Source organism: Mytilus trossulus, chromosome 10 (genome assembly GCF_036588685.1).
Source record: "Mytilus trossulus isolate FHL-02 chromosome 10, PNRI_Mtr1.1.1.hap1, whole genome shotgun sequence".
Lineage (NCBI taxonomy): Eukaryota > Metazoa > Mollusca > Bivalvia > Mytilida > Mytilidae > Mytilus > Mytilus trossulus.
This window is the reverse complement of record NC_086382.1, coordinates 38,228,724-38,243,114: the sequence shown is the minus strand read 5'-3', so window position 1 is coordinate 38,243,114 and position 14,391 is coordinate 38,228,724. Positions and strand designations below refer to the sequence as shown.

Below are 14,391 nucleotides of genomic sequence, written 5' to 3'. Positions count from 1 at the left end.
TAGTAAACCAATTTGATTAAAATAAAGATCCTGTGTCCATGATTTACCTAAAAATGCTCAATTCTACTTTCTGTTTTAAAAAACATTTTGAAATCCTCTGGCATTATAATTCACTTCTTCAAAAATTTGTAAGCTGACATTTCATTGGCTGATGCTTGAACAGAAAATAGAACCAAGTGTTGTCAGATCCTTGTAACAATGATTGGACATAGGATGCGTACTTAAAGCAGACTGACTGAATACCAAATTAACTTTCATGGGCAAATCATTTTTATAGTTATTGCTTGCTGAAAACATTAAATAACGTGAAAATAAATCATTACAAATTTGTTTAACTTGTTTCTTTTGTTAGACTTATACATCACAATTTTATAAAACTGTAAAAAAATATCATCAGGACAGCTCTCAAGCTGTAAACGAAAAAAAAGGCACATGGAAAAAAGTTGGATTACACTATCTTAATTTAGACTCAATGAATGATAAACATTACCTAGTTTCCCAAGTTCTCCTCATCTGATACAGCTGTATAACATCCTCTCCCTCCTTGTCTTGATCCTCTTCACTCATCTGTCTCTGTAGCAGTTGTAATGGAGATTCCTCACTCATTATCAATGATCTGGTAGAAAAATCCTGTAAACAAAATACTTCATCTGTAAGATTTCTCACTTTTTATGAAGGATTTCATGAAAAATCTGGTCAACAAACATTATTTCTCCACAATTTTCACTTATTATCAGCAACTTCATGGAATATTGTATTCAGAAATCACTTTAAATTTATAGAATATTTTCTTGTCACCCATGTTTAACCAATTTTGCAGATTGGATTTTTCAAAATTTGCTATGAAAGTATGTTTTTGAAGTGCATAACTATAAACTCATTAGTGAGAAAGCTCTTTTATAAATTTTACATTTTATTCAACAGTTTTATTTGTGTACAGAGAGAAAAACACCACTTACCCTTGACATTTGAATGAGGAATCTGAGTACAAACTTGGCAAATCCTGGTAAGTCCTCACCAGCTGCTAAGCTACAGAAAGCTGACACTTCAAAGTCTTGTAACTGTTTGTTCAGAAAGCTGACAAAATGATACAACTCTGACCATGATGGATCTCTGATTCCACAGTGTCTAGAAAATGATTAATAAATAAGTTTATTGTAGTTTGTGTGTATTTTTTGTAACATAAAGTACTGCAATTAAGAGGAATCCACTTTCTTTAATAGTTTTACTTCACCCATAAAAAAATTTGCAGTTAGAGAACTAATACAGAAAGTTCAACAACTTTTCCATTTGTTAAGGGGCATCACTCAAATCCAAATGTGATCTGTGTTTTGTTTAGTTAAGTTTAAACATATTTATTTATAGTGGATTGGGGAACAAGTTGTTTCAACTTATATTAATCCCTTTCCACTTTGCTGGTGCAAGTGCTGCCTTGTAGCAGCATTAGCCTGCCCTTTTTCAAAATCTACAAAGGTGTCTTTGATGTGCAAGAAATATGGCTCTATCTTAACACTGGTCAGCCTTTTATCATCCCCTTCCAAGTGACTAGCATTGTTTCCTCAAGACCATACTCGCAAATGATGTCAAGGCAGATCTGAAATTTCAGTCCCTCAAATTTTCTCCCCAGAGCAGGATATGAACCAGGAACCTTTGTGATAGTAGTCTGATGCACTAACAACTACATCACAGCTCTGTGTTTTCTGATTGTAAGTATTGTGTATATGTTTCATAACCTTTGGTTGAGATGGTTCTCTTAACAAATGGAAAAGAGAATGGAAACCAATTTTAGGATGTACGGACGTATAAACATACAGACAAACAAGGGTAACACTCAATACCCCCTGGGCTACAGGGGAGATAAAATTAATACCTTAATACGTCTATGTTTGTGTATAAAACTAAAAAAATCTGTTAAGTTTGTGACAATAACATTGGATTTTTTTTTTTTAAAAGAACCAAAGGTATTTCTTTTTATTTGCTATAAATTCTTCAATTAAAACTTTTCCTGAAGACAAATAAAAGCAGACATACTTAAGTAATGTATTCAGACACTGTTTCTTATCCCCATCAGGTATCTGAGAATTTACATCATCAAGTCTACAATTAGTGTCTAGCCTTTTAAGATACTGATATGGTCTTTGGAATGTAGGACTCTTGAATTCTATACCATCAAACAGTCTATCATGGTCTGTGTAGTCTGCAGGACGTCTGATGTTACTTAAAATCTCAAAACTTTCCTGTGGAGATCTGCAGGTCACATGTGGTAAAATGTCCAAGCAATGGTGTAGGCATCTCAGTTTTCCACCCTGAAATCAACAAAAAATATCTTTAGTTCTGTATCCATGTTCTTTTTAAATTCTTTGAACGTCTCCCTGGAGCATGCAACTTAATAATTCCTTTTTGTTCACATTACTTCAAAACATTACCATTAGGAACCATTTTTACATGGAAATAATTCACGGATCATTTTTCCTTCAAATGTCATGTTAAAGTCTATGAAATAATAATATATCATACCATGTAATCACTATATTAAAACTAATGAAATCTTTTGAAAGCAAGAGAAAACAGTAAAAATTTAATAAAACAAGAATGTGTCCCCAGGACACGGATGCCCCATCCACACTTTGTTCAGTGGACCATGAAAATGGGATAAAATCTCTAATTTGGCATTAAAATTAGAAAGATCATATCATAAGGAACAAGTTTCAAGTTGATTGGACTTCAACTTCATCAAAAACTACCTTGACCAGAAACTTTAACCTGAAGCTGGATGAACGCATGGACGAACGGCCAAACGAATGGATGAATGAACAGACACATAAGACCAGAAAACATAATGCCAATAAAAAGGGCATAAAATAAAATTGAGAATGGAAATGGGGAATGTGTCAAAGAGACAACAACCCGACCAAAATAAAAAAAACACAACAGCAGAAGGTCACCAACAGGTCTTCAATGTAGCGAGAAATTCCCGCACCCGGAGGCGTCCTTCAGCTTGCCCCTAAACAAATATATACTAGTTCAGTGATAATGAACGCCATACTAATTTCCAAATTGTACACAAGAAACTAAAATTTAAATAATACAAGACTAACAAATGCCAGAGGCTCCTGACTTGGGACAGGCGCAAAAATGCGGCGGGGTTAAACATGTTTGTGAGATCTCAACCCTCCCCCTATACCTCTAACCAGTGTAGAAAAGTAAAAGCATAACAATACGCACATTAAAATTCAGTACAAGAGAAGTCCGAGTCTGATGTCAGAAGATGTAACCAAAGAAAATAAACAAAATGACAATAATACATAAATAACAACAGACTACTAGCAGTTAACTGACATGCCAGCTCCAGACTTCAATTAAACTGACTGAAAGATTATGATTTCATCATATGAACATCAGGCACAATCCTTCCCGTAAGGGGTTTAGTATCATACCATCATAACATATATGAGAAGAACATAACCCGTGTCATGCCAACAACTGTTTTTAGAATAAATGTGTTTAGTTCCGACGCAAAGACCTTATCAGTGACTCAATATTAACGCCAAAATATGCAATCTTTAATGACTTGACAACAGTATCGTAATTATATCCCTTCTTAATAAGTCTATTCAAAGGTTTTGTAAGTTTATGAGGTGAATACTGACACCTTTGTGCTTTATAAAGAATATTTCCATAAAAAATTGGATGTGAAATACCTGAACGTATAAAAAGTCTGCATGTTGAGCTATATTTACGAATGATGTCTTTATACCGATGATAAAATTTAGTAAATGTTTTGACTAGTTTGTGATATCGAAAACCCTGGTGTAATAATTTTTCAGTAATACATAAATTTCTCTCGTTAAAATCTAAAACATTGTTACATACACGAGCGAATCGTACAAGTTGAGATATATAAACACCGTAAGATGTTGACAAGGGAACGTCACCATCTAAAAACGGATAATTAACGATAGGAAATGAAAAATCATCCCTTTTATCATAAATTTTAGTATTCAGCTTTCCGTTAGTGATATAGATATCAAGATCGAGGAAAGGGCAGTGGTCATTGTTAGTATTAGCTTTATTTAAAGTAAGTTCACCAGGATAAATTTCATTAATATACATACTGAAGTCGTCATTATTGAGAGCCAAAATATCATCCAAATATCTAAAAGTATTATTAAATTTGTTTATCAGATGTTGTTTTGATGGGTCTTTGCTTATTTTTGTCATAAATTGTAACTCGTAACAATACAAAAAGAGGTCCGCAATAAGTGGTGCACAGTTAGTCCCCATTGGAATTCCGATAATCTGACGATATACGGAATCCCCAAAGCGAACAAAAATGTTATCTAGTAAAAATTCCAGGGCATATATAGTATCAAAGCATGTCCAATTAACATAGTTTTTTTGTTTATTGCTACTAAAAAATGACCTAAAAGAGTTTGAACATATATATTCACATTCTGATTTTTTGAATGCCCATTTAATTAGGTGTGTGAATTTTTTCTTAATGAGAATGTGAGGCAATGTGGTATACAGGGTAGAAAAATCAAAACTTTGAACAGATTCAAAATCACCAATATATGCATGCAATTTATCAAGTACTTCCAACGAGTTCTTGACACTCCAAAAGTAATTTATTCCACTATTTTCGAAGGCCTTATTTGAACAATTTATTATAAGGTTTTTAATTGTACCAAGTGTGCTGGTGAGAATAATAGACAATTTAGTAGTTGAACAATGGCTTGAAGACGAAATAAATCTATATTTGTAAGGGGTTTTGTGTAGCTTCGGAAGCCAATACATAATTGGGACTTTCATTGTATTTGGCTCTGCTTGTAAAGCGGTGGCTAAAAGTTTATGTTTGTTACAGATTTCGTTTTCTGAAAATGGAGTCAGTTGGAATGTTGGTGAATTGGTGATTTCCTTTTTCAGAACCTCAATGTAAAATTTACGTCAAACAATAATAATATTATTAGCAGCTTTATCGGCCGGGACAAAAACAAATTCCTTGGTTAGTTCTTTTAGTTTATGTTTGATACGAGAAATAGGTTTATTGTGGTTATTGTTAATAGTAAAATGTTCTTTAAAATGTTGAATACGTATATCAACTATCTTCATTACTGAATTAAAAAAAGAGTCCAAAGATTTTTTGTCAGCTTTTTCCCGTTTTATCCATTTCATACAGTAAGTATGGAGTGAGTCGTAGATGATATTACGACACTCATTCCAATTAATAATTGACGGGGGACGATATTTAGGTCCTTTACTGAGAAATGATTTTAACTCTCGGTCTTGAACGATGTTAAGATCTCCTGTTATAACATGGGAAATGGGTCCATAAATATATTCGGAATTACTGCAATTACATGAAGTAGGTGTATTTTCACTGATATTAACATCTTTACACAATTGACTATAATTAAACACAAATTTCCGGGTAGATTTCTTGTAAATATAACAAATAAGAGGTAGTTCAGTATTGTCAAAATATCCAGGAATTTGTTCTTTAACAGAATGGTCGTTAAATATACCGGCAATATTTACAAAATCAAAGCCTTTATTGACATACTTAATTTTAATAAAATGTTTTTTATGATCTTCAGGGCGATCAATTTTGGGAAATAATTTAGAATAACAATATGCCATAATAATTTGAACAATTTCATACTTAGGACTGCTATATGAAATTGTGTTGCAATCCTCCAAAATTTTATTTAACTTATTAACCGGTAACGAACAGAGTTTTGTTAACAGATAATGTCTGCCGTTGTTTTTTGAAATAGAAATTAGGTCTGAAATATTGGTATGATTGGCCCGAAATTTTCTTTGATTGCGATTTGTTCTACAACCGTGAGAACGGTTTTTACGAACAGTTTTAGAAACAATATCCAAAATGTTAACGGAATTGGTTCTAGATATATTACCAATTCCCATGATATTATCATTTAGACCGAGAGGGTAAACTGTCTGTAATTTTTTAATCCAATTTAATTCAATTATTTTCCGTGATCGTACAAACTTTGAATGCGATTCACCAGGCTGCTTATTTACTACTTCTAAAGGTTGAACTGCTAAATATTTAAAAGGATGGTTGTGCTTCTTAAGGTGTTGGTAAATGATACTTTTGAATTTATTAGGTCTTTTAAAACGATACAGATGTTCTTGAGTGCGTTTTGATAAATATCTTCCAGTTTCTCCTACGTACTGAATACCACATCCCGGTTTGTTTCATGTGAGTAAATAAATAATACTGTTTGTTTTTCAAGTAATATCAGTTTCAAAATTTAAAGAAAATGTGCGACCATTAAACGTGGACCTTACCGTATTGTTGGTGGAAAGACGGGGACATGTAAGTCATTTTTTGGAATGACACTTATCGATAGAAGGGTAACCACGATTTTTATTGTTAAAAATGTTAGCGATGGTAGTATTTTTAGATAACCGATTTTGAAGATTGAGACGTGTAGATACCCTTTGAACAAGTTTATTATTAAGTATTTTTCCGTTTCGTAGCTTCACAATTGTTTTGTTAGTGAATTACATAATAAAGGAGCAAAGATTGGCGTCCAGAATATGAACCAGTATACAATAATTAAGTTAAGTAAAAGTGATAAATTTGTTCGGCTGAAAATGTCAAACGCTATCAGTATTAATTACCCGAAAAAGATAGTGTATATCAGGGTAGGACTGATGGCTGACCAATTAGTAGAATGGGGCTGAATATTGAAATACTACTTTTTGATAAACATTCCTAAAGTAATGAACTAGAGCAGTTCTCGCTCGGACACACACTCCATAATCTAGTATATTATTAGAGCATAAACCTGAAGCACGGGTAAAAATCTACTATTGTGAATCAAAGAAATTTTAACCGGGCAAATTAGTAACCTCCCAATCCAACTGCATTCTACTACACCATTGAACTATCAAATATATATATAGTCTGTATATATGGAACAGCATACCTGTGCATCCATATCTCTAGCTAGTAATGTCATTGATTCAATTATATAATGATAGTTCAGATCTTCTCCAGACATTTCCTGAACTGTGACCTAAACAGCTGAGAACTAATAACTTACTTGTACACCCTTATATCTAGCTAGTAACGGCATTGATTCAATGATATAATAATCAAGTTCAGATCTTCTGCAGACATTTCCTGTACTGTGACCTAGACACCAGAGAACTAACAACTTACTTGTACACCCATATCTCTAGCTAGTAATGGCATTGATTCAATAATATAATAATCAAGTTCAGATCTCCTCCAGACATTTCCTGTACTGTGACCTAGATACCAGAGAACTTACAACTTACTTGTACATCCATATCTCTAGCTAGTAATGGCATTGATTCAATAATATAATAATCCAGTTCAGATCTCCTCCAGACATTTCCTGTACTGTGACCTAGACACCCGAGAACTAACAACTTACTTGTACACCCATATCTCTAGCTAGTAATGGCATTGATTCAATAATATAATAATCAAGTTCAGATCTCCTCCAGACATTTCCTGTACTGTGACCTAGATACCAGAGAACTTACAACTTACTTGTACATCCATATCTCTAGCTAGTAATGGCATTGATTCAATAATATAATAATCCAGTTCAGATCTCCTCCAGACATTTCCTGTACTGTGACCTAGACACCCAAGAACTAACAACTTACTTGTACATCCATATCTCTAGCTAGTAATGGCATTGATTCGATAATATAATAATCAAGTTCGGATCTCCTCCAGACATTTCCTGTACTGTGAACTAGACACCTGAGAACTAACAACTTACTTGAACACCCGTATCTCTAGCTAGTAAAGGCATTGATTCAATAATATAATAATCCAGTTCAGATCTCCTCCAGACATTTCCTGTACTGTGACCTAGACACCCGAGAACTAACAACTTACTTGTACATCCATATCTCTAGCTAGTAATGGCATTGATTCAAAAATATAATAATCCAGTTCAGATCTCCTCCAGACATTTCCTGTACTGTGACCTAGACATCTGAGAACTATCAACTTACTTGTACATCCATATCTCTAGCTAGTAATGGCATTGATTCGATAATATAATAATCAAGTTCGGATCTTCTCCAGACATTTCCTGTACTGTGACCTAGACATCCAAGAACTAACAACTGGAACAGAAAAGCATCAACTCCTTCTTGTACCTAAAATGTAAATAATTGTGCAAGAAATTTCAGTTCCATGGAAATACATATTAAGATTTCATAAAAAATAAAGGTATGGATGAGTAAAATTAGGATATAATTGATGCAAGCTATACTTTATTGTAGTTTTAACACTGGTAGGCATTATATTTGTGATTATTTTTGCCAGAGCAATAGTGATGGCTAATTTAACACGAATATAATGACTACTCATGTTAAAACTACAATAAAGTATAGCTTGCATCAATAATTTCTATTCTGAATAGGACAATTAAGGTAATTTCTATATCAGATAAGTAAAAGTGTTTATGTAGACTCTTAGATGAAGCTCCCATTTTTGTTTGTAAAGAACCAAACAGCTGGCACTGTGATTTTTCAGAGGGAGGAGTTTGAACAGCCAGCATTAATGGTTGTCGTATCTAGGTCAAAAATGTCAATTTTGGAATGCAACACATTACAGTCATAATAAATAAATTAGCAACATCATGTGCACATTTTAAAAGTTTGAAAGTGTTTTAAAGTTTGGGAAATATATTAAGTGCATGATAATTTGTTAAAATTCATTATTCTAAAGAAGTCAATATACGCATGTGCAAACAAATTTTAATGGATTTAGAGCATTGTTTGTTCACAAAGCGAAAGAAGCACGTCATATAAGAATCATGTATAACAACTGTGCCAATGCATTACATGGATTTCCCAGTGAAATAAAACCCACATGTGAAATAATCTTGATACAAGATAAAGTTACTTACATTTCTACTTTAATTTCATAAAAAAGCCCTTTACCAATGTCATAAAAAACAATAACTAACCAAAGATTTCAAATATAAAAAAAAAGATTCAAGTTGTGACCGACCAACACTGATAATTAGCTCATGTGTTCTGCACATTCATGAGCTCATGTGTTGTTTGGTCACTTGTTGAATATTTTTCTATTTGAATTCTTTGATTAGTTATTCTATAAATATTTTCATCATAATAATAATATCAGAAAAAATGGTGACTTACAACGTGTGAAATATCTATGTGGAATATCCTTGGTTCATGACATCGTGGTGCCAATGTCTCCTCCAACAAAATGTCCATTATATCATCAACATTGATAGTTTTCTCATGTAAAGGTATAGTAACATTACTGGCTTTACGTCTGGTAATGTTAGTTATAAGTTTGTACAAATCTGTCACCATTCTCTTCTTGTACAAGGACTTGCCAACTCCCGCCCTCCATGATTTCACAACTCTTACACTGCATCTACAATAAGTTAATCAAATGACACTAAGTTAGATGATTCCTGATGCAAAGTAATACAGAAGAAACTAAGTAAGTATGCGACATAGTGAATTATCATATAACATTATTGACAGTTATTACCAATTTAAAATCATTTTTTTGGTTTTCAGAAAGGCCACCAGGCCTTTTCATTATGGCAAAATTAATTTAAAAAAATTTGGAAATGTAACATCATTTAGGTTTTTATCATGGAAGAAGATTTGAGACAATATTGTATACAATAAAAATATGAAAATGTGATATGATTGCAAATCAAACAACTATTTATCAAAGTTCAAATGAAGTGGAAATGGAAAATGTTCATATATTAGCAGGGATAGGACATTTATCGGGACTCCAGGAACGGGTGTTTATAAGCTCGGAATTTCAGGATTGACCCTTTCGGGATCCGGGAATTCTTTATTCAAATTTCGGGACCTCAGGATTATGTTGTTTTTATGCCCAGGATTTTGGGATTTCGTGTTTTTAAGCCCGGGATTTCGGGATCAGGACCCCTCCTACCCACCCTCATATATGAAAACATATTTAGTTATTGAAGATTTATTTACCTTTCAAAGTCAACAGCGGATGCAGGTCTTATTCCAGTAGATGACCTTTCAACTTTTAGTTTAGTCAGGAGATATTTCCTGATAGTTGCGCCATCTGTAGGAAGTTGTGGTCTACGATATTTATCGAGGGCAGCAACTATTCTCGACCTATCTTCATTTTCACTGCTACATATCACAACCAGTCTATAGTTCCTTCCTACAATAACAATTAAAGAGAACATGCATCATAACAGCCACTGTCAGGGTAAACAATCATAAAACACCATAGCAACAACAAAAGTTCATCAAATTCAGACATTTTGAATTCACAGATGATCTTCAACAATGAAGATTAGTGATCTCTGTATCATTTGACAAGTCCAAACTATTTTTTTCTTGACAACTTGTAAAGAATTCAACAGAAAAGACAGAAAATTGTTGAAAAAGTTCTTTTCTTTTTTTAATTTTAGATTTAAACCAGATGCTTCGCAGGGCGTAGCTTTATACGACCGCAGAGGTTGAACCCTGAACGGTTGGGGCAAGTATGGACACAACATTCAAGCTGGATTCAGCTCTAAATTTGGATTGTGATTAAATAGTTGACACAGCATAGGTTTCTGACACAGAATGAATGTGTTCTAATGAACTTAATTTTTTTGTTTTCTCTTAGAGCAATTCACTATGCTGTTCAATATTAATCCTCTCAAAATAATGTTTGAAGAAATTTTCTTTTTATTTATGAAATTTCAAATGAGAAAAATTGAACCCAATTTTTTAATCACATCCCCCTTTCCCTTATTCCAAAACTAATCTCAATTAAAATATTCTAATGGAGTTTGCAACAATAACTACTCATTTAAATACATCATAAAATAAACTGTAAATAAAATGTAAAAAAACTGCTTGTTATCACTGAATGGTAAAGATTATTTAAATTTATCAGTTGGTAGTAAAAAGTGAATATACATTGTATATTGTATATAACAAAGATTTAAGTTGATTCTGGACAAAGGAAGATAACTCCAATTAAAAAAAATTCTTGCAATAAGATATTTCTTGCTTACTATTTTGGACAAAGAAAGATAACTCTAATTAAAAAAAAATTGCTATTTCACAATATTGTGAAATTAGATATGTCTTGCCATTGCACAATACTGTGCAATTGAAAAGACTTGCTATTCCACAATACTTAATATAATAATTTTAGATCCTGATTTGGACCAGCTTGAAAACTGGGCCCATAATCAAAAATCTAAGTACATGTTTAGATTTAGCATATCAAAGAGGCCCAAGAATTTAATTTTTGTTAAAATCAAACTTAGTTTAATTTTGGACTCTTTGGACCTTAATGTAGGCCAATTTGAAAACGGGACTAAAAATGAAGAATCTACATACACAGTTAGATTTGGCATCTCAAAGAACCCCATTTATTCAATTTTTGATGAAATCAAAAAAGTTTAATTTTGGACCCCGGTTTGGGCCAACATGAAAACTGGGCCAATAATAAAAAATCTAAGTTCATTTTTAGATTCAGCATATCAAAGAACCCCAAGGATTCAATTTTTGTTAAAATCAAACTAAGTTTAATTTTGGACCCTTTGGACCTTAATGTAGACCAATTTGAAAACGGGACCAAAAGTTAAGAATCTACATACACAGTTAGATTCGGCATATCAAAGAACCCCAATTATTCAATTTTGAAGAAATCAAACAAAGTTTAATTTTGGACCCTTTGGGCCCCTTTTTCCTAAACTGTTGGGACCAAAACTCCCAAAATCAATACCAACTTTCCTTTTATGGTCATTAACCTTGTGTTTAAATTTCATAGATTTCTATTTACTTATACTAACGTTATGGTGCGAAAACCAAGAAAAATGCTTATTTGGGTCCCTTTTTGGCCTCTAATTCCTAAACTGTTGGGACCTAAACTCCCAAAATCAATAACAATCTTTCTTTTGTGGTCATAAACATAATGTTTAAGTTTCATTGATTTCTATTTACTTAAACTAAAGTTATTGTGCGAAAAACCCAGAATAATGCTTATTTGGGCCCTTTTTTGGCCCCTAATTCCTAAACTGTTAAAACCAAAACTCCCAAAATCAATCCCAACCTTTCTTTTGTGGTCATCAACCTTGTGTCAAAATTTCATAGATTTCTATTAACTTAAACTAAAGTTATAGTGCGAAAACCAAGAAAATGCTTATTTGGGCCCTTTTTGGCCCCTAATTCCTAAAATGTTGGGACCAAAACTCCCAAAATCAATACCAACCTTCCTTTTATGGTCATAAACCTTGTGTTAAAATTTCATAGATTTCTATTCACTTTTACTAAAGTTAGAGTGCGAAAACTAAAAGTATTCGGACGACGACGACGACGACGCCAACGTGATAGCAATATACGACGAAAATTTTTTCAAAATTTGCGGTCGTATAAAAATTGCACAATATTAAATTGTTTGGGATGATCAACACAATGAACAGAAATTGGTATAGCCAATGAATAACATTTTCATTAAAGCTATTTTGAAATCTTATCAACCTTTTTTTCACTTAAAAAGATTACTTCAAAATAGAATTTTGTTGGACATTAAGCATATTTTACCTTTACTATCAGCCTGTTTCATATGTCTTTCCAAAGATTTCTCTCCCTTGTCACTAACTTCATAATCTAGAAGATCAGCATTTACTAAACAATAGACTTTACTGTCGTCTGCAAACAGGGATTTTCTCCAGAATATTTCCAGCTACAAAAAGTTTTGAATAAAAATCATATTTCATTGGTATGTTTTGTTTCATTTTCATCAGAAAGACCATATAAAATTTCTAAGATATCAAAAATAGTATCATTCAGTGATAATGAATTCTGTTTGATATTCATAATCTATTTCAACTCAAATACAGTTGGCCTACCTTATCCCACACCTGATATTCAAACATCCTGCTTAATCCTGCTTAATCCGACATTTTTTTCTAGTCCCCAGTGTGTCGGATTAGGCTAGTTACACTGTATGTTTATTATCTAATATGTTCCATTTTTAGCTATATCAGTAATACTGGTCAGCAGGCATGGTCAAATGACACATATTCTAAACTATATCATACAATGTTGATTGATGATTCAAAGTAGTTTCAAAGGAGAAGATTTTTGAAAATTTAATGGAGGACAAGTGGCCCAGGTGGGCATACAAATGAAAAAGATAAACAGTACATAACACATTAGCCTTAGCCTTGAATGCCAAGCAACCTTACAAAAAAAAAAAATTCATTATTATAATTTTTTCCTATGATCAAATTACCATATCCAGTGTAGTTTGTGGTGTACAGAGTAACACCTCATCTGACTGTGGCAGTGGTCGGTCATCTTCATGGCTGTAGACTGATATTACTGTGTTGTATATATCACCTACAAATATATCTTTGATAGAATAAAAAACAAAAAACAAAACCAAATTTTTAACGATTCTTCAAAGCATATGTGTTGTCTGTTATTTCTTTTAAAAGTGTAAAATTAACAGTTAAAAACAATAAAAACATACATATCAGATGTGGTAAAACAACCATCAATCTGTGTGGATGAGTCTTCATCTTTTCATTGTTAACTTTCATCAAAGTTTTCAAATAAAATCACAATATACCATGTTCAGTTGAACAATAATAAATCAAATGTTACTTAAAGAAACTTACGTTGACGACAAATAATCAAGTTTGGTTCTCCCATATTGAAACAAGGTAAATATGACCTGTCAACTTCAAATGTTTCTGAAATTAAAAAGAACACATATACAAGTGTAAATATATTGGTTTCCGATACAGTTGTTGTGACATTGATAACACTAAGTCAACTGAGCAGACCATACATAAATAAGGATTTTGAGAAGGGATTTAGAAAAGATTAAATTATAAAACAAGAAATAAAAAATAAATTCAACACAAGTGCTTTTTTAGAAGTTCTTTATCTTGGGTTGTGCTGGAAGGTTTTAACTCACATGCTTGATAGTCTCTACTTTTCACTTGATAAGACATGTTATAAATTTCTTTTCATATATGTCTAAAAAGAGTTGTGAGATATACAGCAAAGCAACGCTAACAGCAACAAATTGACAAAATGAACCAAAATGATGTGTAATGTTCTAACCATGATAACGTTTTGTTCCTTAGAAACATTATTCAATAATTTTATAACAATATAAGATCATATACCATAAGTTTTCTTAATAAGCCTAAGTTTACCTTGTTCTTTGAGTCTATTAAGAATCATCCCTAGATGTTCTACACTAAGGTAGTCTGATACACTAGATGAAATGGATGTAAGAAATGTGTCCCAAAGACTTTCCAGAGCTTTGATTAATATTTCTACATTATTTTCTCTGCAAATAAAAAATAAAAAAATATCACT

The 14,391-nt window shown here is 32.5% G+C and overlaps 1 protein-coding gene across 1 annotated transcript in view; it reads right to left on the bottom strand.

Annotated features, from left to right (window-relative positions):
* LOC134687879 (E3 ubiquitin-protein ligase rnf213-alpha-like) overlaps window positions 1-14,391 on the bottom strand; it is a 144,354-nt gene that overhangs the window by 80,147 nt on the left and 49,816 nt on the right. The window contains exons 26-35 of the mRNA XM_063548337.1: window positions 14,226-14,362; window positions 13,680-13,754; window positions 13,292-13,398; window positions 12,598-12,739; window positions 10,018-10,213; window positions 9,187-9,430; window positions 8,029-8,175; window positions 2,032-2,306; window positions 960-1,128; window positions 491-630 (exon numbers count right to left, since the gene is read on the bottom strand). Of these exons, the coding sequence (XP_063404407.1) occupies window positions 491-630; window positions 960-1,128; window positions 2,032-2,306; window positions 8,029-8,175; window positions 9,187-9,430; window positions 10,018-10,213; window positions 12,598-12,739; window positions 13,292-13,398; window positions 13,680-13,754; window positions 14,226-14,362 (1,632 nt within the window). The remainder of the gene's footprint in view (window positions 1-490; window positions 631-959; window positions 1,129-2,031; window positions 2,307-8,028; window positions 8,176-9,186; window positions 9,431-10,017; window positions 10,214-12,597; window positions 12,740-13,291; window positions 13,399-13,679; window positions 13,755-14,225; window positions 14,363-14,391) is intronic.